At 43.8% G+C, this 25,704-nt stretch overlaps 2 protein-coding genes across 3 annotated transcripts in view; one reads left to right on the forward strand and one right to left on the reverse strand.

Annotated features, from left to right (window-relative positions):
- plekhh2 (pleckstrin homology domain containing, family H (with MyTH4 domain) member 2) overlaps positions 1–16,856 on the reverse strand; it is a 21,781-nt gene extending 4,925 nt beyond the window's left edge. The window contains exons 1-19 of one of the 2 annotated variants that reach the window (XM_030771966.1): positions 16,794–16,856; positions 14,614–14,756; positions 6,348–6,410; positions 5,954–6,103; positions 5,587–5,670; positions 5,306–5,387; positions 4,946–5,134; positions 3,842–4,629; positions 3,379–3,454; positions 3,035–3,129; positions 2,459–2,642; positions 2,217–2,353; positions 1,975–2,088; positions 1,675–1,761; positions 1,388–1,546; positions 961–1,041; positions 683–862; positions 180–288; positions 1–68 (exon numbers count right to left, since the gene is read on the reverse strand). The exon at positions 1–68 is cut by the window's left edge and continues 45 nt beyond it. In XM_030771966.1, the coding sequence (XP_030627826.1) occupies positions 1–68; positions 180–288; positions 683–862; positions 961–1,041; positions 1,388–1,546; positions 1,675–1,761; positions 1,975–2,088; positions 2,217–2,353; positions 2,459–2,642; positions 3,035–3,129; positions 3,379–3,454; positions 3,842–4,629; positions 4,946–5,134; positions 5,306–5,387; positions 5,587–5,670; positions 5,954–6,103; positions 6,348–6,410; positions 14,614–14,736 (2,769 nt within the window). In that variant the 5' untranslated portion in view covers positions 14,737–14,756; positions 16,794–16,856. Of the gene's footprint in view, positions 69–179; positions 289–682; positions 863–960; positions 1,042–1,387; positions 1,547–1,674; positions 1,762–1,974; positions 2,089–2,216; positions 2,354–2,458; positions 2,643–3,034; positions 3,130–3,378; positions 3,455–3,841; positions 4,630–4,945; positions 5,135–5,305; positions 5,388–5,586; positions 5,671–5,953; positions 6,104–6,347; positions 6,411–14,613; positions 14,757–16,793 lie in introns of those variants that run through there. The other variant, XM_030771967.1, reaches the window with a different exon arrangement.
- A 774-nt stretch (positions 16,857–17,630) lies between these two features.
- thada (THADA armadillo repeat containing) overlaps positions 17,631–25,704 on the forward strand; it is a 57,376-nt gene continuing 49,302 nt past the window's right edge. Inside the window, exons 1-19 of the mRNA XM_030771070.1 lie at positions 17,631–17,703; positions 17,830–17,936; positions 18,335–18,468; positions 18,689–18,837; positions 19,142–19,174; positions 19,334–19,382; positions 19,482–19,675; positions 19,964–20,058; positions 20,160–20,383; positions 20,603–21,306; positions 21,633–21,787; positions 22,284–22,439; positions 22,647–22,754; positions 23,198–23,321; positions 23,492–23,637; positions 24,021–24,240; positions 24,487–24,622; positions 24,798–24,934; positions 25,104–25,253. Of these exons, the coding sequence (XP_030626930.1) occupies positions 17,631–17,703; positions 17,830–17,936; positions 18,335–18,468; positions 18,689–18,837; positions 19,142–19,174; positions 19,334–19,382; positions 19,482–19,675; positions 19,964–20,058; positions 20,160–20,383; positions 20,603–21,306; positions 21,633–21,787; positions 22,284–22,439; positions 22,647–22,754; positions 23,198–23,321; positions 23,492–23,637; positions 24,021–24,240; positions 24,487–24,622; positions 24,798–24,934; positions 25,104–25,253 (3,094 nt within the window). The remainder of the gene's footprint in view (positions 17,704–17,829; positions 17,937–18,334; positions 18,469–18,688; positions 18,838–19,141; positions 19,175–19,333; positions 19,383–19,481; positions 19,676–19,963; positions 20,059–20,159; positions 20,384–20,602; positions 21,307–21,632; positions 21,788–22,283; positions 22,440–22,646; positions 22,755–23,197; positions 23,322–23,491; positions 23,638–24,020; positions 24,241–24,486; positions 24,623–24,797; positions 24,935–25,103; positions 25,254–25,704) is intronic.

The raw sequence follows: 25,704 nt of genomic DNA on the forward strand, positions 1-25,704 counted from the left end.
GGTGGTCAGGGGGGAGGAGAGACCCTCCTTACTAAAACACAGCATGGGATGTCTCCAGACCTGAGAACCTGAACGTACGGGAGTGAGCACGTTAAAGTTGGATTCAGTGGAGGATTCAGAAAATTAACTGAGTGATATACAAAGGGAGACTGAGGATTTTTCGGCAGTGTGACGCTTACCTGGGTCTCCGTCTACGCTGAGGAGTTTGCCCACCAGTTGCTCAAACTCAGTGCCCACTTGACCCACGGCAGTGCCCGCTGCCACGGACAGATGGTACAACCATGCAGCCTACACAAGAGAGACAGAGAGAGGAGCATTAAACTGGAGACACACATATACGTTTGTACACAAACGAACACGCACACACAAACACACACACACACACAAACACACACACACACACACACACACACACACACACACACACAGAGGATGCTATCTTAAACATAAGCGTATTTCCTAATTTTTGTTCTTGAGCTAAGTTGAAATCAAAATTTCTCCACTGTTGCTCTCTGAGCAGATTTCAGCACATTACAGTAAATGTGTTTTAAACCCGGTTCCAGCTCTGTAACTTATCTACACTGTTGACAAGAAGATCCAGTTTATATCTGAAATGTAACATCCCATAGCTCACACGTGCTCCGGAGAGAGTGATCAACGTTATTTTTGGCTCTCTGCCCACCTTTTCATGCTGGGAGTCTATGAGCAGGTATGTGGGGCTCTGGTTGAGGGGCTGAATAGAGACCGTGAAGCGGGCAGACTGGGTGCCCTGGCTGCCCCACTTACTGTCCCCATCTGAGTAACTGGGTCTCTCCACTTCCTCCACACGGGCTTCCCACAGTCGGATCTGACCAAGTGGGAACTGAGAGAAGAGAATGTATGAGTACAGTATTTCGTACACACGCACACACACAGACACACACACACACACACACACAATACAATTTAAGAGGCCTGTACCTTGTCGTCTTGACTTCTGAAGTAATAGAGTGTTTTCCCAAAGAGTGCACACCACACATGCTTAGAATAACCATGTTTCACCTGAAAGAGTCAAGTACACAGAATAGGCCACTTACATGTTGATATTAAGCTACAGAATGTCACCAAAGCTGTGTACTGGCTGCTGGTATGAGATGGGCGAGTGTTGAATATATATATATATATCAAAATATAGTATACATGATGCATCAAAATGTGCTACTTTGTATAAAATGGAATGCATGAGTGGATGGTATAAAATGAATCCATCCAAAACAACGTTATGGAGTGATAGGGGAAACCAGGAACATGCCAAATAAACTGTAATTTCCTTTGGAAATCCTTTTTTCTTTTTCCAAGTTGAATATTTACTAAGGTCACACTGTATGCCATATAGTATATGTTTTACCTTCATCAGATGGCCTCTCATGATTGGACGAACGTCGGGCTGCGTGAAGAGCGGACTGGCGGCTTTGACTCGCACGACGCTCTGCAGAACCCGCATCCATTCCTCCAGCAGGTTCGGCGAATCCGCCTTCAGATTATACGCGTGTTTCCCAGTCGTGATCTGCGAAGAGAAAACGGTCGACACCATCACTTCCAAACTGCGTTCTCCAAATCGAAATGTCAAAACCACACGGCGGCGAAGTCCAGTGCGCAAAGAGAGGCGTGCGTTCGCAAACCGTCACGGCGTACCTGAAGCATCTGTTTGCCGTCGCCACGAGCGATGCTGCTGGATGCGCTGAGCTCAATCTGACCCTGCGGCTTACGGATGACGTCACTCTTTAGGGACACACATCGTCAGGGGGTTTGTGAGTGATGCTGTACATTACATTCTTATAGTAATAATTTACCAGTGATCTTGCCCGATTTCCTGCTGTGAGTCATGAATTTATTGTATTATGAAAGGTTAGCGGTTATCATGGCAGGGATAAGAGAGGGAGAAACCAGTCAAACCCGTGTAGACTAGTCCTGGCAGTTTCTTGTTAGACTGACCGGTGACTTGTAGTAGAGAAGTTCTCCATCCTTCAGCACAAACCAACGTCTCTTCCACGTCTTTTTCCAAGTCTTCACCATCTTTAGGAGGTACCCAGACTTCTCCATCGGCTCCTGGGATTCAATAAAATTCTGCTCTTGAAGGATGACATTTTAACGTGGCGGTGTGTGAAATATGTATGTGTGTGTGTGTGTGTATCTGTGTGTGCGTGTGTGTGTGTGAGTGCGTGAATGTAGCCTACGCTCTTTCCGCTGTCACTGCTGGAGGAAGAGGTCTTTGGAAGTTTGTTTTCTGGTTCGGAGCACTCAGTGTCAGTGGAGTAGGCGTCAGGTGGAATGGCATAATCGCTCTCGGATGCCATGGAGGACAGGGACACAGCTAACACACAGAGACAGTACCCACGGGTTCAAAGAGAGGACTCCATGTGACTAAGTGTGTGTGTGAGAGAGGCAGTGTTTATGTAGGTACTGTATGGATGTGTACCTCTCTTGAGCGTGCGTGGGCTTCCATGACTGTTACCCTTGTGAGAGTCTGAGGCAGAATTTTGAGAACCGTAAAGAGAGTTTTCCTCCTCTCCTGAGTTTGAATAACACTCCTCTGAACTCTCCTCCTCCTCTGAACTGGATGACTCCTCTGAGAACTGACCATTGCTAAGCAACATAGCTCTCTGAGGAGAGAGAGGAGCTGTTACACATGTGCATACATACACACACACACACACACAAAGACACATATGCACGCACACACACACACACACACACCTGCACATGCAAGCCTAGTTAGACAGGGAATGGACAAGTGTGCACAGGTACAACACACATAAATGTGAGCGCACACACACACACACACACACACACGCACACACACACACAGACACACACACACACACACACACACACACAAACACACACAAACACACACATACACACCCATGTACAAACACTTAAATATGAAAAAACACCATGTAAGCTAACACATATTGTCCCCTGAGAGAATACAGAGCACTAATGTCCACACACACACACACACACACAGACACAGATACACACACACCCATACCCCTTTGAGTGTAGAATAAACAGGCGTGTTTGTATTCTTGTAGATCAGAGACGCATAAAGCATGTAGGCTGGGCATGAGGAGGGCAGGACTGAGTCTAAAATAAGAAAAGAGCAACATTCACAGATCAGTTAAACATTTCACAGCCTGGCTGACTTTATGTGTGACTGATTCATTTTCCAACGCATTACGTCAGGAAGAGAACCTCTGTGTGTGACATTCAGAAAATAGCATTTAGCAAGAATAGAGAGAGAGATGAAGAGGGGTAAAATGTCTGAAGAGAGTGACAGGAATACACAGAGGATAGAAGACAGAACGTTTTTCATTTGGGGATGAGAACTCTTACCTTTGTTAGCGACACCTGCACATGTTGTTTCTGACAGTCTTATACCAGACTTGGCCACTGCATAGATTCTGCTCTCCTAAGATCAGCAACAGGCACATTTACATTAATCGTCCATTCCAATATCTCACATCAAATTATACTTCAATTAAATCGACAAAAGCAAGAGCTGGCTAAATTTTCCTAATGTAGAAAAGTTCACGGAGAGCATAGACTACTCAGTACTTTTACAAGATTACAATACAGTATTTATACAGTACTTATACTGTACAGTATTTATCTATTCCTACACTATGTATTGTATTTGTACTGTTACTGTAAAGTGTAGTATTACCCTAAATACCATACAGATACAGCTAAGGCCTGTTGACATGAGTTAGATGACACACAGTTGATTTAAACCGATCAAGATAAAAACTTTGCCCTGTTCTTTTCTCCTATCCTTTCACAGGACAGGGAAACTCACCCAGGAGGGAAACCTGTGCAGGGGGGGCGTGGGGGGTTTGCTCCCCGGCAAGGCGGCAGACGGATCTGGCATCTGAGTCGGCTCATTGAGCACCTGCGGGGACATTTCCTGACCCATCTCCATGTCCTGCTCCTGGTCTAGCTCCGCCTCCTGTGGCCTGAGTGGGCGGAGCATGCTGATGGCGTTCCTCGTTCGTCCCTGGGCTAATTCGCTGCATAGCGGGGGCTGGCTTAAATGTTTCTTTGCTAATGCTATGCTAACACTGAACGCATTAGGGGTGCGGAGGCGAGGTTGCTTGGGAGATGCGGGGGTGTCCTGGGAGTCGTGGGTGGGAGTCGGCCTTTTGGGAGTCAGAGCAGGAGTCAGAATGGGACTGGGAGTGTTAGCTTCGCTCGAGGAGGACGAGGAGTCGAGGCGTTGGGACTGAAAGCGTTTGTTGAGTTCGTCTGAGGAGGCGTCTTCGAAGTCAGCTTTCCCACCACTTTTCAGCTTTGACTCTGGCTCGGAACCCAGAAGACGGAAGTGGGGTCGTTCAGCGCGCTGCATGTCGTCGTCGAAGAGCGAGCTGCTGTCGTCGGAAGCGGTTTGGTAGTTCTCGCTAGCGGGTCGGCTAAACTGCGGCCCGCTGCTAACTTCCTGCTCGCCTTCAGAGGCGGCGCTGGAAAGCACGGAAGAGACGCCACGAGATGGAGAACATCCCGCACTCTCACATTCACCCTCGTCGTCAGACTCCATCTTAGGGGTCGACCCCTGACCCTCTTTCTCAGGACTCTGCTTCACCCCCCGGTCTTTAGAAAAAAAAAAAAGAGAAAACACAGAAAGACTTGGTCAGTAGCCTTGTAATAAGTGAACAGGTTTGGAACTCCCAAGATCTGAATAAATATAAACATAATAACCTAAAGACTACTGAACTTACATAAGCACTTACGTAGATAAAAACTGACTATACTCCTGATAAAATAACTAGGCTAATATATTATCCCATTTCTGAAAAAGCACAGAGCGCTTCAGCTTAGCATACCTTAGTATTCCATTCAGAATATACACATACGCATGAACTTTAATTGATAAGCCTAACCAGGTATACATGTTTAGTAATCACACCAGATGAGGGTCTCCTGTCTGCGTCTCTGGCGTGTGATTGGACGCTGACGCTGTGCTGGATGGGCTGGGGGCTGGACAACACCTGGGGGTTTTTCCCTCGCAGTTGGAAGGAGCCGAAAGTGAGGCTACTGAGACGCTGGGCTTGGCCGGGCCTGGGATGAACCGCATCTCTCTGAGTCTGCTCCGCTGCTGACGGACGGAGTGGAAAAAAGAAAAGCGAACCTCACAGCCACTGGTAGTTAGCAACGCGAGAATATTCCACTCACACTCTTTTAATACTTCTGTGTATTTACGTACGTTCTATGTGGAGGCTACAAACAAGCAGCTTTACATTTTGCTCTTTGGTACATAAACGCTTACCTTGCAATTGTCTCTGTAGCTCCAGTATCTGAGCTTCCTGCTGTTGGTTTGTCTCCCTCAGTGCAGCATTCTCTGTCTCAAACTAAAAGTAGTAAGAATTTGGTAATGTATAAAAACATATTTGCTCTTATATATGTTCATATGCATCCCTGAATGTATACAGACACACAAACACAGACACACACACACACACACACACACACACACACTCACACACACACACACACACACTCACACACACACACACACACACACACACACACACACACAGAAACACATACCTCATTTAGCTTCAGCATCACCCACTCTTTGATTTTGGCAGCTTTCTCCTCCACAGTCTTGGCATCTTGGAGGCGGATCTGTTTCTGAGCGACACATTATTACCTTTTTAGAGAGAATGCATATTTTAGCACAGTACAGAGGCTGGTCTCTAATTGAACATTTACCTGTTATCTGTGGATAATATTTACCATGGTTAGACAAGGAAGACAAAACAATATTAGAGTATTATAAGAACATTATATAAGCTGAGCCTGCTTTTTCCCAGAACTGTACTCTAAAATACTCTGAGCATTAATGCCGGGCCAGAGTGTGGTGAGAGCTGTTCTTGCTCCTCACTGCCCTCTAGTGGAGAAGGTAAGTACTGACCTGCTCTTCCAGCTGCTGCTCCAGCAGGGCAATAAGCTCATCTTTTTCCTGTAGCAAGGCCTGCAGCTTCTGACAGCGTCTGAACAAACGGAGCTCTGAGTCACCTGACTGCAGGTCAGCAGCCTTCAGCCGTTCCTCCATCCACTGAACCTGACATACACACACACACACACACACAAATGCAGATCCACATGGTCAAGGAACTTGTGTCAAATTAAGGAAGCATTCACCAAACCAACAAACAGATACCCTCTCAGACAAACACACACACACACACACGCACACACACACAGGATTTTGGACAGAGGGAATGTCAGAGAGGTTAATAGATAGATAGATAGATAGATAGATAGATAGATAGATAGATAGATAGATAGATAGATAGAATTCTTACCTGTTGGTTGGCCTCATAAGCACGTCTGTCAGCCTCTAATACCTGGGTCTCTAACTGCTGCATCTGGAGAAGGGGGGGCGGGGCATAGAGAGCAAAAAAAAAAAAAAAAAACATTAAAAAAACTCATTTAAACATGTTAAAATCGAGAAGCCCTAACTATTTCTCACTCTGTTTCCCATGGCACAAGTGTAGCCGTGTAGCCATTAACCTGCTCCATCTAACCTAAGAAAAAACAAGATGATTTTTTCCAAGACGGCGGGTTATTTCCTCTTATAAAAATAAATATGAACTTCAACCATGCAAGACTGCGGTACATCCAGCAAAGCGGAACACTGAGCGGCTTATTAAAGTCAGGACCTTTGGACCATTTTTAACATAGCGAGGGTGCCACTCAAAATCACTGCAAAGCTGTCCAAATACAAACCTGGAGACAGCACAGCAGATCTGTAATGTCTTTCATATATTCCTCAGGAAGAGAAAAAAAACCCCAAAACATTATCACAATATTATGAAATCTAGAAAATATGCTCCATTAATCACGTGAATGGGCAACGGTTTCCTGCCAAGTAGCTGCAGCAAGAGACTTTCATCTAAATTGCCTGTTACTGTGAAGATGTACATGTTCCTGTTTGTCCATGTAAAGTTATCATGTGATGTATGGCCTGTTGTTTTGATGGATTCACGTACGCACAGTGTTTGTTGGAAACAATTGTACGTGCTGTGAGTAATTCTATAACAGCTTAAAGCTTTGAGAATTACTGGCCAAAATGACTAGTGTGTTAAGAGTCTGTGAATGGGTGGGTGATGTATTGAGGTCACCACATATTTCTGACTGACACCACAGAATGCTCTATGACACCGGTCTCCTACGTGACCTCAGAACCAAGAATTTGCAATGATTAATGTCAAAGATTTTAGAGGTCTGCTGCTGGTCACCACAAAGACTCTCTCTCTCTCTCTCTCTCTCTCTCTCTCTCTTTCTTTTACACACACACACACACACACACACACAAGCTTCTCAAGCATTCCTTGGCTCAGAGTGGCAGAGTGTGTGTGTGTGTTGGATGGGCTTTCAAAGTAACAGTGATCTGACACATCTGGGAAAAGAGTGAGGTTAAAGAGGCATGAACTAGGGTTAACAAAAACAATGGGGTCGTGTTAGTGTGTCCAGAGGGAGACGGTACGATCTGTACAAAGTATATTGACCATTAATCACCCCACATCACGTGAAGATGACCCGGAGTAGGAAGGCAGTGAACTCAGTGATTTGGTCTTTCATCTGTGCCGCTTTCTACAATCGTGTTGGAAAATTGTTCGTCTTGATTATTATTATTTTTTTTGTGCAATTTGTCTGTTGATTGACGTGACAGATGTTATTTAGCTATTCTTTGTGCAATGATCTGGCACATTTTACACACACACACACACACACACACACAGCTGATTACTGTTATATCTGTAGGTGTGCATACATATGCAGACAGACAATGAGAGAAGACCTGATGCTGTGTGAATAGTTCAGAAAGCAATAAGTTGCTGCTTTGGCAGTACTTCTGAGAACAACTGCATAGCAAACCTGGCCTGCTACACCAGTTCTGGTTCACTGCTGCTGCTTTATTCATGCTCTCCATGAAAAATTAACCCAAAGTCTCTGATGTGCTTGGTGTTTGTGTGTGTGTGTGTGTGTGGTTGCTGGAACTGTTCACAGGGGCGCTCTGGAAAAAAAAAAAGGTTGTTTTTAAAAGATCTCAATTTGGCACTGAAGTCTAATAGCCTATTAAAGACTGTTTTATAAGGTCAGCAGTGTACAGGACTGTGGATTTAGTCATTTTCCACTAGATCGCTCTGACCCATTGCATTTCATCTAGTTCACTCTATTCAACTGCAGTGTTTTCCTGTTAGGCTTCCTGTAAGGCTAGTTCACTGTGAACTGATTTCTGTCCACTCCGGTCTTTATCAGTGCGTGTCCTAATGGCTTTTGACAACTTCTGCCAGTCCGCGTTAAGTTAACCGTGAAGCGTTCATTTTTGGTGCTTTCCAGTAAAACAGTCAAATAAGTAAGTAAATAAATAAAAAGATGATTCAATGAATTTTATTTGCGCTTCGCTCTATTGCTTTAAAGCTTTTCAGTAGAAACAAACACTGCCTAACAATTAAAAGTAGCATTTGACATACGTAAAAGATGAATAGCAGCAGCCAATGGTCTATACCGCACAGTTACTACCACAAACGGTCAAGGCACGCTGGAGTGATGTCACTCTTTACCGTGTATTTACGCACACGGGGCCTATAATGACAGTCGGTCCTGCACACGCGTATCCATAAACATCTCCAGGTACACACCCATCAGTGCTGGGTTGAAAAGGACACTACAGAAGCCAAGATCTTCCACAAATGAAAAACCGCCACTGCCCTCGGTATTCATATATAGAACCAGGCAGAGGAGGGCAGAATAATTACAGACCCTTACAGCTGGAGAGAGGGACACACCAACAGCCCGTTCAATGCTGGGCAATCTGCTTTTGTGTGTGTGTGTGTGTGTGTGTGTGTGTGTTAGGTGTACAGGTTTGAAAATATTTTTCACTGTGAAATACTGGATATGTCACTACATACCGTAGGTTCTCAGAGGTAAATAGTAGAAACAAACTCATTGGTTAAGATTAGCCAACAAACATTAAGCTGTGGTTTTCTGTAAAAACTATCAGCTCCCACCCAAACCAGAAACACTCTCTCCCCAACCTCCGTGTTTTGTCCAAACCACTCGACCACAAGGAAATAGTCGAATTTCTTACGTTTGGTCGGACAGAACTTCTTTGAGACGAAATTGTCGTGATGATCATACTTTTTTAAAATCAACACGGTTCCGACGCACCATGTTAATTCATGAGAAAAACTACATTACAATGATATTAACAAATCGGGAATACTCAAAGACAAGCTAGACCCGTGTCCACTGGCAGACACAGCCTGATCTTTCTGATTGATTGACCCACGGGTTACACACGCGGAGCAAATTCATCTCTCATCTCGATTCACAACTGAAACTGATTCAAATCGGCCTCCCACAAAACAGCAAAACTACACATCACTCCTGGAAAGAGTATCTCATAAATAGAACCAACATAAACAACTGCATGTAATTAGAAACATCAGATAAATGGAAGCCACAAACAATTCTTTGCTGCCATCTTAGTCCTTTTTTTTTTTTTTTTTTCCTGAAAATGAGACACACAGAGTAAACTTCCCCCATCCAGTCCTTTTGAACTCTGACTGTAAACATAAGAACCGAATGATAACCCTACCCTTAAGAGATTCTTGGCCTCTCCAAATGAACTAGAACTAAACTGTGCAGCTGTTCTGGACGCTATCATCATCTGAACTGCTAAACATCAAAACCTTCTGACTGCTTTTAGGAAAACAGTCAAACTGATCCCACACAACAAAACCAGAACAATTCTTTTAAAAAACAGTCCCTTTGAAGAATTAAGAATTGGATTTGTTAAAACCGCTCAACTGAAAATGGTACCCCCCCCCACACACACACACCCCACGTCGCTCCAAAGCAGCCTCTGTAATCTACAGCGATGCTCCACTTCACGGCCCCATACAGTCGGGCCCTCCATTCCTGGCATACCAGTCGTGGCTCGCTGTGGCCAGCTTTCTCTACCCCACCCCCCTCCCTCCCTCTAACCCCCCCAACCCCCCCCCCGGCCTCGCCTCCATCCATCCGCTCCATAGCAAGCCAGCTCACAAAGCCTGCCTCTGTAACACCCAGCACAACACTAACTCTCCAAATTCCCAAGTGTCGGCTTTGCCGCTCCCCTTTCACACAGCTAACGGCATACATCTCACGTCCAGACGCACGACTCGATAAACTCGCATTTTCGTTACACCGTTTGCAGTGAGAGTAGCGACTGCAACCGAGGTCAGCATTCGGTACGGTCACCTAAACCACCACAGTCTCACTCCGCAGGACAATTCATTTTCAGATTTGACAGTTTCAGTTATTGGGTCAAATCTGTATATTTAAATGTGGTAATATTTATGGTTTGAATAAAATGAACACAACACATTTTTCACGGATGTGTAACATGTACAAGGACAGCGCTCAACCAAATGAAGTACACAGTCCAGCGACAGACGACACAGAAAAACTCCAAAAAAACAAACATCTCGGCGGTTGATCCGCTAGTCCGTCTTTCCAGAGACGCTTCCCAACAGACACTCGGATGAGAAGCACATGTTTACTGGGGATTCATAACAAGCATCAAAGCGGAACCGCAGAAATAGACCAAACAGCGAACATGATTACTGACAGTAAGGGTCTGTGTATGTTGTTGACCTTCTGTTTGTTAGTAAGCAAGCCGTATTTTCTGGGGACAAGAAGTCATTTCCCAGCACAGACTAACGCTGGAGGCTTGGCACGTGAATCACAGTTTGGTCATGGTGAATGGACTGCCATATTCAGTCAAAAAAAAAAAAAAAAAACCCCACCAAAGCACATTCACAAAGGGCAGTAGGATTACACTGGCTTATTGTGGTGGCCAGTACGAGTGCTGTGAAGGCCTGGCTCTCCTAAGCAGGCAGACGTCACATAGACCAGCAGCAACGTCCCTTAGTCTGGTGTTCTATGGGACAAAGCACTTGTGCTCCATTGCTACCATACGCTACCCTGGCCTCCGTTCTCTGTAACTGCTGCCCGTAGAAATGTGGAATCAATCTAAAAGAGGCAGACAGGAAGAGCAGAGAAAAAGACTCTAACTTTCAATACATTCATTCTTCTTCTCACAGTGTACTCTCAGCGTTGGGAGGCCGTACGTTGTAAATGAGCGTTTTGCAGACTTCATCCCACACACGGCTTCAACGATCTACTCTTAATGAAGCTCGTTTTTTTTTTTTTTCCCGCTCGGTTCAGTGGTTTGTTATGACGTTCAACGTTATGGATGTTGTGCGAAAGAGAACTATAGGCCGGCCTGTGTGCTGGCAATGAGTGGAATGGAGAGGAGGTGAGAGAGATTCAGTGGGAAAAAAAAAGAGAGAGAGAGAATTCAGCTGTCTATTAATATAAAGTGTTTTACTCTTTTTGAATTTATTATTATTACGATAATCTCTTAAGATCTGACCCAAGGTGATTCCTTGATCTGTAAACGGTAACGTGGGATTTACTTTCCACCGCAGCTCATTACTGTTGTCTCGTAGTTCTCGTGTTATTAAATAATATTTTGAATGTTTCAGAGAAAAGAAAGTATGATGGAAATATATGGCAGATGATCAGTGAACTATATCTAACCCATATGTGAGAGTGTGTTGTTTGCTGACTTCCTGTGTAACACAAACTCACACTCACACTCATACACACACACACACACACACACACACACACACACATACACACTGTTTACAAACCCAGGAATTTCCTCCCCTGGGCGTCTGAGTGATTACAGGAGTGGTTATTTTCTGCTCTTACTTGCTTTCTCTCTCACTCTCTCTCTCTCTCTCTGTCTGTCTCTCACTCTCTCGCTCTCTCTCTGTCTGTCTCTCTCTCTCTCTCTGTCTGTCTCCCTCTCTCTCTCTCTCTCTCTTGCTGTCCTCCCTCTCCTGCTCCTCCCCTCCCTCACTCTTTAATTTCCTTCTCGTTTCTCCTTTTTCCTCCCTTGTTGGTTTGAATTTTGTCACTTTCACCTTCCTCCTCTCTGTCCTTCTTCTTTTTCTTTTTTTTTTTCATTTCAAATTCTCTTCTTTCTCTCTTCCTTCTCACTCCTGACGACACCACTCTTTCCTTCTGCCTCTTCTCTCACCACACTTTCCTTTCACTCCTATCCACACAACACTTTCCCTTTGTTATGCTTTGCTCTTCTATGTCTCTTTTCCTTCCAACTCCCGTCCTCATTACATTTTCCCTCCAGATCTATGTACACTAAATTTCCCTTCCACTCCAACCTATACTTTTGGCCTCTCATCACCGTTTCAATGTACGCTCTCAGAATCTCAAACCCTCAACCACAATATTTACTACTATAAGTTTAAACGTCAAACCGATTCAAAACACACCAAGGGCAGGAATCTACAACATATGCCAAGGGAAGAGAATTTACAGCAGCGAAAATGACCTGTTAAAATAGCTCTCCACATAACCCACAGATTCACAATGAGTGAGTGAGAACTTTGCAAGCTACTTACTGGACATATGATAAATTTTCGTTATAAGACAAACTCAAATTTGTTATCAGCACCTGCGAATTTGGAATTGCGGATTGAGGATAAGGTTGGGTTCCTATTAATACTGGTTTTTTTTTAGAGACTGAACTTTATAACGTAGGAAAGGGAAGTTCAAATAATTTTCCATTGCCTAACCGACGTCTCCTGACCTTGACTGAACCTTTTAGGTGAGAGTATCAGCTTTCCATGGAGTGTTTTTGTTAACGTTAGCGCTATTAGCCAAGAATCTACCAAAGCTAATGAACATGAGATTGTAACAAATTTACAGCCGAATTATCATAAAATCATCAATACCAATTAAGTTCATACCAGAGTTGCCAGAACAACAGTCTTACACCTGCAAAAATCATAAAGGCATTGCACAGATCATTTCTAAAACCCCTGGCGTTCTCACAAATATGCATCGAACTAATGTGAATAACTAGATAAATAAGCCCACATCACGCCTGCTTAAGAACACTGATGATAACATTTCATAAAAGCCAAGGGCTCAAAGCAAGAGAATTAGCCTCTCCTCACACACACACACACACACACACACACACACACACACACACACACACACACACACACACACATAACTGTTATATCAGAAAACATTATTGCACATTGAGTTGAAATGAATGCAAATGCTATCTAAAGTGCATGACTTGCATAAAGGAGATGACTTCAACATAAAGTGAAATGAAGCGAGAGAGGGAGAGAGAGAGAGAGAGAGAGAGAGAGAGAGAGAGAGAGAGAAAAGAATACCCACACACACCCCTACATGAGTCACAGGCAGATTGACGAAATTCTTTCATGCACACGTTGTTTAAATCAACACATTTCACCAAACTCAGAGACCAGGAATGGGAAACAAAAACACTTGATCTTTATCAGAGTGAGTTCATATGTGTAAGCCAGTGTGTAGCATGACACAGGTAAGAGGGACCACTGGTGATTTGTATCGGGGCATATGTGTGTAAATATATCACTGTGTTTATACAGAGTATGACAAAATTCTTATATGTCAAATAAACTTTTCCGTGAACAGTCTTTGAATTGAACTATAAGCCTAGCAGCAAAATATGTGTGAAGTTTGCACGTCACTATTATTGAAAGCTAAACGTGGCTGTTTACCGAGGACTTTTTGTTGCGCAATATTTGATTTACATTTGTTCTCTACATGCGATAGTTGAAAATACTCAGTAACAGAATCACAGAGACCGTAACAAATTGGTCTTTAGTAAGGTAGCTGACCAGGTGAGCTTAACTGATATGTAGGCGATGGCAAAGGTATAAAGCAACTGAAAAATAGGACCCTTACCAAACTACTGAAACAAGACCAGACTGTGTACACAGACGTACTCTCAGCATAACTCTCCATTTTAGACATCGCTATATATGTTGATTTTCTGAGTCTACCAGTCTCTCCTATCCCAGAATGCAGTTGCTTAGTGTGCTGTGGTCAGTTGGTTGTTTATATTAAGCTCTAATCAGCTCTCCCTAGAGACTAGCAAAGGAACTAGGCCACAATACTTCAAGAACCAACTCTGTCACAATTTGAGACACAGACGCAGAGCCGAAGACTTAGTTTTGACCTGCTCTGTTACTTACAAAAAATAATGTAAAAAAAATGGTAGCTTTTTGTCTGCTTTCACAAACCACTGAAAAGGCTAACTGGCTGACATGAAGCGCAGATGGCTGTTAATCTGGGATAAGGATCCAAACGGGCTTGGAAATGGCAGAGAATGAAGTCAGCAGCAGAGACTATGGGAGGAGACCACAGATCAAACCACATCCTTGTTCTGTAATTACTCCAACAGCAGATGACGGTTGTAGTTTTTTACTCACTCAGCATGTAGTCAAATGTAATGGCTATTTAAGACCATGCTGGGAGAGAGAGAGAGAGAGAGAGAGAGAGAGAGAGAGAGGGAGAAAACAGTGTGTGTGTGTGTGTGTGTGTGTGTGTGTGTGTGTCCTCTGTGAGGGTGTGTGTGTGTATCTCTAAGAGAGGCAAACAGCGTTTGTCATGACGCAGATTTAACGTCACAAACGGGACACCGACCTTCTCCGCTGTTAGCTCTCGAATCACGACAATCTGGCCCCGAAACTTGAAAAGCAGAGCCTCCAGGGCCACACATTTTTCCCTCCAGTCTGCACTGCTCATGCAGTCCTCCCCCTCCGCCATGGTCCCGCAGCCCTCAACCTCTGCACAGAGACAGACACGCAAATAGCATTAGCAAGTTCTGGTTATGAGTGTAAATCAAACAGAACCAAATATCAAATATTACACTGAAGAGGTAAATCCTACTTCTTAAAAGAAAATAAAGTAGCGATAAAAAGTGGTGATAACGGAGGGACAGGGGTGAAAATTAGAGAGGAAAAAGAAATGAAAAACACAGGGTAAAGGACAGATTGTCTGTTTTTTTGGGGGAAACAGAGGAGCTGTTGTGTGAAAAGTTCTTTTCCCTGCAGAACGAGAGAAGTGTTCCAGGGTTGGGCAGAGTCCTGGACAAACTGACCACTACCAAAACAAATCTTTTCCAGCTAACACTGATGCACCATCACAGTTTTCCATTATAAGAATGTCAGTTATGAAAAACATATGTCAGCCAAGGTAAAATAGTGAAGGAAGTGCTTGCGGAGTGTTGAGAGACTGCAAGGAATAAGGGATAAGGGGAATGTATGAGAGAGAGAGAGAGAGAGAGAGAGGGAGAGGGAGAGAGAGAAACTCTAAAACAGTAAAAACAACCTCTCATTATAGGTTTGGCCTGGACACAAAGAGAGTACAAACATGTGTACAGCCCAATTAAATGTTTTCCTCAGGATGTTATGGAAAATAAGACCAAGACTTTGAGTCTGTACCAACACATCTAAATAAAATAACATGTGCTGCAAAGAGAAAAAAAAATTCTATTACATTAAAATTCATATTTTGATGAGTATTAGTATGACACAGCAGTTATGTATTCTGTGCACACTCTGTCTTTGAGTCACAATTCACAGTACAAAGATGCTTCAGTCTAACACTCAGTAAAATGACTACAATATTTCCCCATACACTGAGAAAACATCCTTCTCTTAATTTCCCTTATGTTATAGGTGAGGTGTAAAGTTTAGGTAAATTTAGCAGATGGAAACCCATGGGAAAGGGAGGAGAATGAACTGTTTCCTCTCTATCCGAGTTTCCGGGTAAAATCTACCAAACCTTCAAAACAACACACAAGACAGTAATGACATCCACACCAAATAATCACGTCGCATGAACGCAAATCTATCTGTGAAGTTTTTTTTTTTACTCAGTGTCTAGAATTTTGTCTAGGTGTGTGGTTTGGTGATGATGAGAGCTAGTTTATTTTTAAACACACAAAACATGTGCATATCCTGTTATATAAGTTATATTCTAGAAGACAAGGGAAATCTTTTTTAATGATTATGTCCTTTTTTATTAAAGCTCCTTTTTGGGTCAGTTGTTGTTCTTCTGGATCTTAGAGTTCCTACCAGTCCACTGGGAGATCCAGGATCTTGCAAGGATGTAACTTATCCACTTCCAGGCAGCACAAGGCCTACTACCCTTTGTATTATTATTATTATTATTATTGTTGTTGTTGTTGTTGTTGTTATTACTATTTGTTTAATTTTGGGAGGATTCATTCCAAAATTAAAGGTAGTGAGAACATGAATAGTGCATAACTGAAACTATGTCTTAGAAAAGATGTAACATGCTATTACCCTACTAAAATGGCGGTGAAAAAAAAGTTATTGAAGACATTATAAACTATGATAAACATAATCAGTCAAACGTCAATCACAATACAAGACACGTGAGCAGTTGAAGAAAGATTAAGGCAGGTATTCAATAGACGATTCATCAAAGACGTTGTTTTCTGTATATTTTCACAACATCTAACGAAATACAGTCATATACATAAATCTACTTACAAAAAGGTATATTTTGCACATGTTAAATTTAAACGAAATTCAGAAAAATTTGAGGTACCTTTTCGGCTGTCGACCATGCTTTCAAAATTACAGACGAAACATATTTTAGATTTAGATATGACCGCAAACTAACCTAACCAACAACAGTGAATCATATTCACATTATAAATATATATACATACATACATAAATGTGAAACTTAAATTGTTACATGGATGAAAAGCGTTCCACTATCCCATCCGCAGAGCAAAACAGAGCAATATATCTTTACAGCTCAAGTTTGTAGCGTAAGTGTTTTCTTACCAAGCAAATATTAATCAAATGCCATCGATTTCATTCCATGTTAAATGCGTCCTTCGAGTTGCTCCAGTTGCGTCTGCCCTATTAACCTAATTATTGAATGAGTGAAAAAAAAATCAAGAATTTCTTTTCTAACTTTTCATTTCAGCATCGTACCGTAACTATGAAGATGGGTTGGGGTAAAGGCGTGTCGCTGAAGGACACGTCCTATCAGACGCATTGAAGGCGTGGTTATGTAGATTAAACAGGCTTGGTAAAACAGATACGATTGACTTTCATATAATCCAATCAGTGTTCAGATTCTGACGTACAAACCAATCAATGAAATTTTGGGGTGGGTACAATTTCAACACCGGAATTGACGTGATACACGTGTATGTTATGGTACGTGTGAGACATATGTACCTGCAAATGCCAAATTGAAGTAGCGGTCTCGTGTTTTGAAAAAGGGCAGTTTATTTACTCTAAATGGTCTATTTCACAACTTAAACTATTGGCTGTTGAACATCGGTAAGTGTATACCAATACTGGCTTTGCTGTTTATATACAGTCTTTTATGGACTACAGCAGTATTCGTTCTTGTTAGCACTGTTAGCTAGCAAGCACTTAGCGAAAGTCATTCGGTAAGCATGTATGATTAGATAGGAAAATGTTTAGGAGCGAGGAAGAATGATTTGCTTGATCGGATGAGCCGTTAACCTGAACCAATTTTTTTGCACTGCAGCTGTGATCAGTTTGAGTCATTTCCACAGTGTTTCCTTTCTTGTCTGTGAAGTGGTTTAAAGCGATAGTGGATGTGGAGCCTAAATACAATTTCTTTTTGATGACTCAGAAGTAGTCATGGTGGTAAAGAAGAAAACCCCGAAAGTGGAAGCTCTGACCTTGGACAGCGCCGAGTTGGAGCGTTTGAGAAGTGAGTAACCGGTAGCGGTGGGCACGCTGCGTTTTTTTTTCTCATATTTTTCTCCAGTCCATAACTAGGGATAACTGTTGTGCCCTTTCCTGTGTGTTTGTGTGTGTGTGTGTGTGTGTGTGTCAGTCTCCCTATCCGTTGCAGGAGATGACAGGTCTACACAGTTGGCTCAAACTCTGAAGGACTGTTTGGGATCCAGTGATCCAGTTCATCAGGTCCAGCTCATCTCTAAGGTGAGTGTCATCCTGTCTGTGAACCGCATGTCAGCTATCACAAGGTTGATGAGTTACAATGTGCCTGCCATGCATTGAGATTTCTCAGTGGTCTTAGAGATTAAAGACTTGATTTGTGGATATCAGTTCTGCTTCGTGCTCAAGTAAAAGTATTCTTTGATGCAGAATACTCATTCACACTGAAATGTAATGTAATGACAGTTTAACTTACTTTGTGTGTGGATAACCGCATGCAAGAAATGCTTTCTTATTGCGAGACAATGTATTAATCTGGTCACCATTTTATGCTTGTTAGTTAACTGAGTTTAATGGCCTTGTACTGTCGGTGATGGAGGTTGTGTGCTCTGCGCTGTTGTCACTTTATTGTTGGTGAATGGCACTATTCGCTTGTTTTGTAGGCGGGGTCCATGTTTGAGAAGTTGAAAGAAGAGGAGACTCCTTCCGGTCCTTTACTGCTTGCTTGTTTAGACACACTGGCGGTCATATATGTACCCCTGCAAGCTAAGAACCCACTGAAGAGGGCCATAGCGAGGTCAGTCTATTCTTAGAATCAACCTGAGTGTTTTTCTTCTCCCTTTTACATATTTTGGTTTGATTAACATTTATACCTGCCTTCATTTGCTTTGTTGTTTTGTTTGTGTAGATTTAGAATTGGATAGGTGAACTTATCCTGTGGCAGACACAGACACACACAAAGACAAAAACACTTTTTTTTTCTTCCTCCCTCCTGGTATTCTCCCTTGTATGTCCAGTGCCCTGGGAAATGTCCCTGATTGGCTGCAGGAGCAGACCGTGAGCTGTCTGTCTGCACATCTGTCTGTGACTCTTTCTACTCTGGACTCAGAACAGTACTCCCACGTAACAGAATGCATCACGTCCTGTCTGGATGGCTTCCCCACTGGTAGGTCATTCTATCAGTCAAAATATCACATGGTGGCAAGTATTTATTTATTTTTTTTCTTTTTACCAAATGTATGAATAGATGTGCAGCAAGTATAAGTATAAATATGATTTTTCTTTTCTGTTTTTACAATTGGAAACTTTGTTGAGCTTAAGCGATTTCTCTTGTTTGCATATCAAAACTCCCTACAGAGCACACATGTCTTTAAAGGACGCAGCACATGTTTTTCCCGCTAGTTTTCATACAACTTATCTGAGTAGTCTGTCAATAAGGATGTTGACAATGTTATACTCTTGATTTGCAGGGGAGAAGTGTGTCCATAGTTTGCTTACAGAAGGTTAGTATACATTCGACGTGAAGTCCATTTGGTGAGAAATTTTCTCCTATTGAAATTTCACTTCAGAGACACCAAGTTTTACTTTCTCAATAGTTTTGTAACTTATTATCCATGTTTTTTCCCCCCCTTACTTTTGTCTCTCTCTGCACCATCCTGTAGTGCTCCAGTTTTTCCAGAGGGCCTTGAGTGAATACATCCAGATGAACAGGTAAGACACTACAGTCCAGTCCAGTCCAGTCCAATCCAGTCCATATAAGCGTTCTATCGCTCTGAATTGACCCTAACCTATCTCCACTGATCCACACAGAGGTCTCGCTGGCTGTCATGTGGCCCAGGCCCAGCTGATGCAGTTCAGTCTGACTGTGGTCAAAACCTCGATGCTGATGGTGCAGAGATCTCAGGAACCCATCAGCAGTGCTTTACGAGCACCTTCCCATCGCACCAGCCTGCAGCAAGCACTGAGTGGATTACTGGACTGCTACATTCACATACTCACTGATGGTACAGCAACCCCCCTGCCCCCTCCTCCCACACCACCACCCCCCTCCACACCCCAAAAGTAGTTTCAGTGTCCGTGCAAGATACTGCTAAAGTTTTCTGTAAACTTTTACTTAGTCCGTGCTTACCAAAAAGTTTTCTCTCCCTGTTTCTCCTTAATCATTATATCATTATGGGAGCTGAATTAGATTTCTGCCATTAGTTTTTTGTTTTTTTTTTCAGTCATGCAACTGATTGGCTGTTTCCTCCCTGTTTTATGCTCTTTCTCTCACTCTCTCTTCCTATGCACAGAGGAATTTATTCAGTCGGTCCAGAGCACAGCTGGGATGGCTGTGGTACTGCTGATGAGAACTGTAATGGGGAACGGAGATGATGTAGCTATCATGGTAATTATCGTGTGAAAGATATTCTTTATGGTGAAATATAACCATATAACTATAATTGTGTCTTTTATCTGAATACTGAGGTCACTGAATCGCTTATCTAGGTGGCAAATCTTCTGCTGTGTTCAGAAGAGGAGGGTTGCAGCGCCCCCCAGTGGTTAAGAGAGAATTGTGCAGGGCTGTTCCAGAGTAGCAGACCCTCAGCGGTGGCTCTGTACCTCTGTCACGGTGCTTTGGCAATGCTCAGCTGGAAAGGCAGGACTCTGAGCCAACAGGGGGAGAAACTGCTGCTTCTCGTACCTAACGTACTGCTGTCCCTGGACACAAGGTGAGTTACAGCATTCAGCTGCAAAATGATCAGAATGTACAGTAGTTCTGCCTTTATCCCTATGAGATTTAGACACTCTCATAATTCAGTGTTAAGTCTGTGGAGAATTCCATATTTTTTTAATTTTAGATCTGCAGGTAACAGTTGTAAGAAAAAGACTGATGTACGTTTGAAAGCACACGTTTTCTGTGGTCTGATGTGGTTATATGTGCGTGTTAGTGTGAAGGAATCCAGCACAGCGATGGTCGTGGCCCGGGTTCTGACTTTATGGAGCGGTGCCGCCGTGGACTGTCTCTGGACTGACCCGCGTCCTCCTCTGCTACGAGACTCTCTTGTCGGGGGTTCCCCTCTCCACTCGCGTCTTCTCGATCACATATACGCCCACTGGGAGCATCCGCTGGATGGAGTACGCCACCAGACTCGCACCCTTTTCCGGAACCTTCTCCATCTCCACCAGCTATGCGGCGAAGACGAGGCTGATCCGACCAAAGATCCATACATCAGTAAACTTACCCAGAGCTTGCTGGGATTGGAGTGGCATATGAAAGGAAAGTACGGCTCTTTGGCGTGTCTTGTGGAACATTTAGGGGCGGAGTACCTTCTGAAACTCGAGGCCAGTTTACCATCTCGTCTGCTGGGTCTAATGGGGGATCAAACCCTGGCGCCCTATGCCAGCGAGCTCTTGGAGAAGCTGTTTGTCAATCACAAGGCGCAGCTCTGTGGTTGTCACGGCGACGGGAACGGCTGGACGGACGCCTGGCACCGGACGTGGGTCACCCCGTTGCTGCAGGTGATGTGCAGAGCTAGGCCGGACCAGACCACTTACATCCTGGATTATTTTCTGCCCAAACTGCTTCGCTGTAACCCCTCCAGTTTGAGCCACATGGTACAGGCCTTACAGGAGATGCCGGCTGGCACTGAAGGTGAGGGGATGTGTTTTTACCAGTACAGTGAGACAAATGATTAAAACCAAGTACAAATCACCAGAGGTATGTTCAGTGAAAGAGATGGAAGGAAGATTTGGGGAAAAAAACCACACAATGGAAACAGGAAACGGAAAATTCAGAGCTTATTTCTTGGAGGTTTGTGTTGGTTGGAAGAATAAAAAGCGCTGTTAGTCTGACCAGTATGTGTCTCTCTGGTATGGCACTGACTAACAGTGCACGTTTGGGTCCAGATGAGGTGGACGTATGGAATATTCTGGAGCAGGCTTTGCTGTTTAGAGTGCTTTGTCCTGATTGGTTTGCAGGCCCTCCCGGTGGCAGAGGTGCTGTGGGAGCCCTGATGACTTGTCTCCGTGCAGCGCGAGCTCAGGGGGTCCTACAGTCTGCACAGGGGGAGATTTGGGGAGGTCTGGTACCGCTCCCTCTTCTACGACAGGCGCTGGTACACAAGCATGATCAGGTAAGACAAATAAACTAACAAACATACAAGTTACACGCTATTTGGAGAAGACATGGGTACACTAACAGTATTGTTCAGTGGTCAAAATGTTCCTCATTAATCTTGAAGAACGCAAATGTTGGTTCCAAAACATTAATGGAAAGCAAAACATGATTTATATAAATCACGGTTTGCAATACTGAACATTCGCTGATGTTGTGTTTGTAAACAGTTTACATATTACCATCTGGTTTTGGAGAGGTACTTTCAGTTATTTAGAATATGCTTTAAAACAATTATTTTGTGAGATGACATCACCTGTACAGAAATATTGATCTTAATTTTTGGCACAGTCCTAGAAGACTCTCAGTTTAATTTATTATGGAATAATTCTCTGATGTCCGTGATTGTGCACTAGATGTAACTTGACTTCATTTTGTGTTTGTCTTGAAATTTTCGGTTTCCATGTGTTTTCGGTTAAAGTCAGCCTCTATCAATTATGGATATGTTTGGACAGGTGCGCATGGATGCACTCGGCCTGGTATGTGAGAGCCATCGCAGCACGGAGACCCTGTCTACCCAGGAAATGGACCTGATTCGCCACTTCCTGCCTAGCAACATGAACAGCCAATCGCCAGGCGTCAGACAGCAGACAGTTAGCCTGCTGAAAAAGGTCAGTGGTACAAGCTCTTCACCTTACCTGCTCACAGACGCCTCACAGACCATGAATAGGTTTCTCGAGGGTCATAGCCCTATGCATTTTCACGTCGTGTTGTCTGGTTATCAAATGGCTAAGCCCTACATGAACAGTACCTTTAAAGTATGTGGTTGAAGACCCTTACTGAAGTCCTCTGATTGGTCCTTTGTGCTTATTCTCCAGCTCCTGTGTCGGATGAAGGACAGTGCTCAGTTCCTGCAGAAGAGACTGGGTCAGGAGAGAGACCAGCAGCAAAGAGAGACAGACCAATATGCACTCAGCACCTACAAGGTATAATCCTTTTGTTCTGTTCATCAGAGATAAGAAGAGAGAGAGGAAGAAAGACAACTATGGAAGAGAGGGGATGTTGGGGGAAGGTTCTAGAATATAGAGGAGATGTGGAAACAGTCAAGAAAGGTAGTTTGAGAGACACAGATGACAGGAAGGAATTTAATTTTTTTAATGAGACAATTATAGACAGTGAAGGCTGACGTTCTTGTGAATGATTGATAACCTCCTCACAACTACATATTTTCCTAATGTGTCGTATGACCACTTATGATTTCAGGGATGAGTATTCAGATGAACTGTCAGTCGGTCCGAATTGCAGCAGGAAACCTGTTGTTTAATTTTGCATGGCCAACTGAAAAGCTTTCTCATAACTTTTTAGGTAGTATTTTTTGAGATAAGTAACATTGTATATGTAATGTGTGTGTGTGTGTGTGCATTATCAGGAGTTCCTGTGCTGGTTTAGTGACACCCTGTTCCACGTGCTTCATCCCGGAGCTTCTTATTCCACTTGCCTTACGGCTCTGCATCTACTGGGACTGGTGGCAGAACTGTTCACTTTTCAAACGGGTACTGTCTCTGACACTTAACACCGAACCCTCTGACGCGTAATGCTCTTTCAGCGTCGCGGAGGCACACTGTCAAATGGCGGTTTGACTGTAAGCTTTATTGTCTGTAAGCCTTGCATGCGTAGAGGTCGATCTCTCATTCGTTCCTTGGTTCTCCCCCCTCCCTCTCAGGGCCAGACGGCTTTGCTTTGGGGGAGTCGGTGACTTACGCCCATGCTCAGGCGGTGCTTTATTGTCTCGCCAGCAACTTCTTAGAGGTCAAGCAGCTGGCCTCTGCGTTGCTTCAAAAACTACCCCCCCCGGCCGTAGGGATGCAGGTCAGTTACAGAGAGACTGGACTTAATCGGGCAGTTTGACGGCACATGTTCATCACGGGTCATTGACGACCTGTTTTTTTTTTTTTTTTTTTTCCCTTCACATTCCAAGCACCTTTGCCAAAGACGCACAGATTACCAAAGAGGATGTGTTGTTATCTGTGACACCCTCCATAATTCATTCTTAGAAATTTCTGGAACAGTTCTTTCCGTTCAGCTCGGAAATCTTAACCAGTGACAATGTAGAGCAATATCTGATGTATGTGTGTACTATTTTTTTCCTGCGCGCTTTGGTTTATTCGTCACTTTTATGTTTATCAGTTTTTCCTACGTGCGCTTTAATACGCCGTGTTTACACGCGTGTGTGTGTGTGTCCGTCGCTGTAGGAGCCGGAGCGTCTGCTGTCGCTCCTTCGGGCCGCCCTGGACCTCAGCACCAGCACTAAACCCTTCGACAGTGTCACCGCAGCCCACCTACTCAACCTGCTCCTCCACCAGGGGGCGCTCCAACAGGCCCTGCTCAGCTGTGCTCAGGAGCAGGGCGTGTCCTCCCAGCAGCTCCAAACCTCCGAGGCGGCCTCCGTCCTGGAGAAGAACACCCTGGCAGGTATACTGTAGTTTAAGATGAGCTTAGGTAATCGAATTAATTAGGGGAAAAGACATATGGTGGCCACTGTAAGTGATGCATAGTTTTGTGAGTTTTTGTCTGGCTTCTGTTTATCATCATGCTGGTGTGCTTAAACGTTGTTTTAAAATGGTTTTCTTAATGTAGCGAGCCCCTTGTGTAAATGTTTAAGATATGTTTATGAGCGCAGTGATGAAAATGTAAATGTTTGGTACGTTGTGTTGTCAGTGGTCCAGTTCCTGATGACGTGTTTGAAAAGTGAGGTTAAGAGGGCGGAGTCTTCCCTCCTACAGGCCGCAGCCTCCTACCCGCTGTACGGCCGCGCCCACTGCATTACAGCTGCTCTCCAGCAGCTCAACACGAGGTACGAACACACAGACACACACACACACACACACACACACACACACACACGCACACACGTCCACTCTGTGGCGGAGACCATGTTATTTATGTAACCTCATAGCAGCTCATCTCAAGTTAAACAAACCAAACTGCACAAATGTGAGCGCTCTCTCTCTACCTCTCTCTCTGTGTAGGTCTTTGGTGCTGATATCTGAGTGGAGGAGTCTGGTGTCGGATCTCATAGCTGTATGCTATAGAATGTCTGATGTAGTTTCTCCTGTCGTTCAGAGCTCATCCCCCGAGGGTCTCATCCCCATGGATACCGACTCGGGTAAAGGGGTTGATTCGGACATTATTTGTGACTGTGAAGTTTTTTTTTCTTTTTTCTTTGAAGTGTGTTGTGGCATGTACTGGCATCGTTGGCGTCTGCCGTGACTGCCTACGTGCCACAGCATATCCGTTTGTGTGCTTTTAATATATCTCTTTGCCAATCTTTCCAGAAACATCCGCGGGTCTGCAAAGAATCTTACAGGAGATCCAGCCTCGAGATACAAACCACTTCTTCAACACTGCCCGACAACTGGATCAACACACAGCAGCGCAGAATGGACCCGAGTGTTTGACAAACAAAGCACCAGTGGACAGCATGGGTAGAGAAAACAGAAACGCGTACACACACACACGTACACACACACACACACGTACACACACACACACGTACACACACACGTACACACACAGACACACACACACTCTCTTCACTGTATTTCCTCTCACTGCACCTCTTTCTGTCTCTCTCAGACTCTTGTGTATATATTGTAATAGCAGCAAATCTGTGAGACAGGGATGCACATCGCGGTACCATAAAGATAAAGCGGATGTAGAACTATAGCTGGATTAATTTGCTGTAGTACTCATTATATCCTTCAGAGGTCAGTGTTTGACCATTACTCGTGAGTACTTTAAAACCCATGACTAGCTTGTAAGAGATGAATCTGTGGGTTGTTGCATTAAACACAAACCACCACAGTCACAGCACTGAACTGTCCTTCTGCTTTCAACTGAGTCACCGCAATACGACAGTGAATCTTCACTGTGTTA

Source organism: Chanos chanos, chromosome 4, assembly GCF_902362185.1.
Source record: "Chanos chanos chromosome 4, fChaCha1.1, whole genome shotgun sequence".
In the NCBI taxonomy this organism is placed as follows: Eukaryota; Metazoa; Chordata; class Actinopteri; order Gonorynchiformes; family Chanidae; genus Chanos; species Chanos chanos.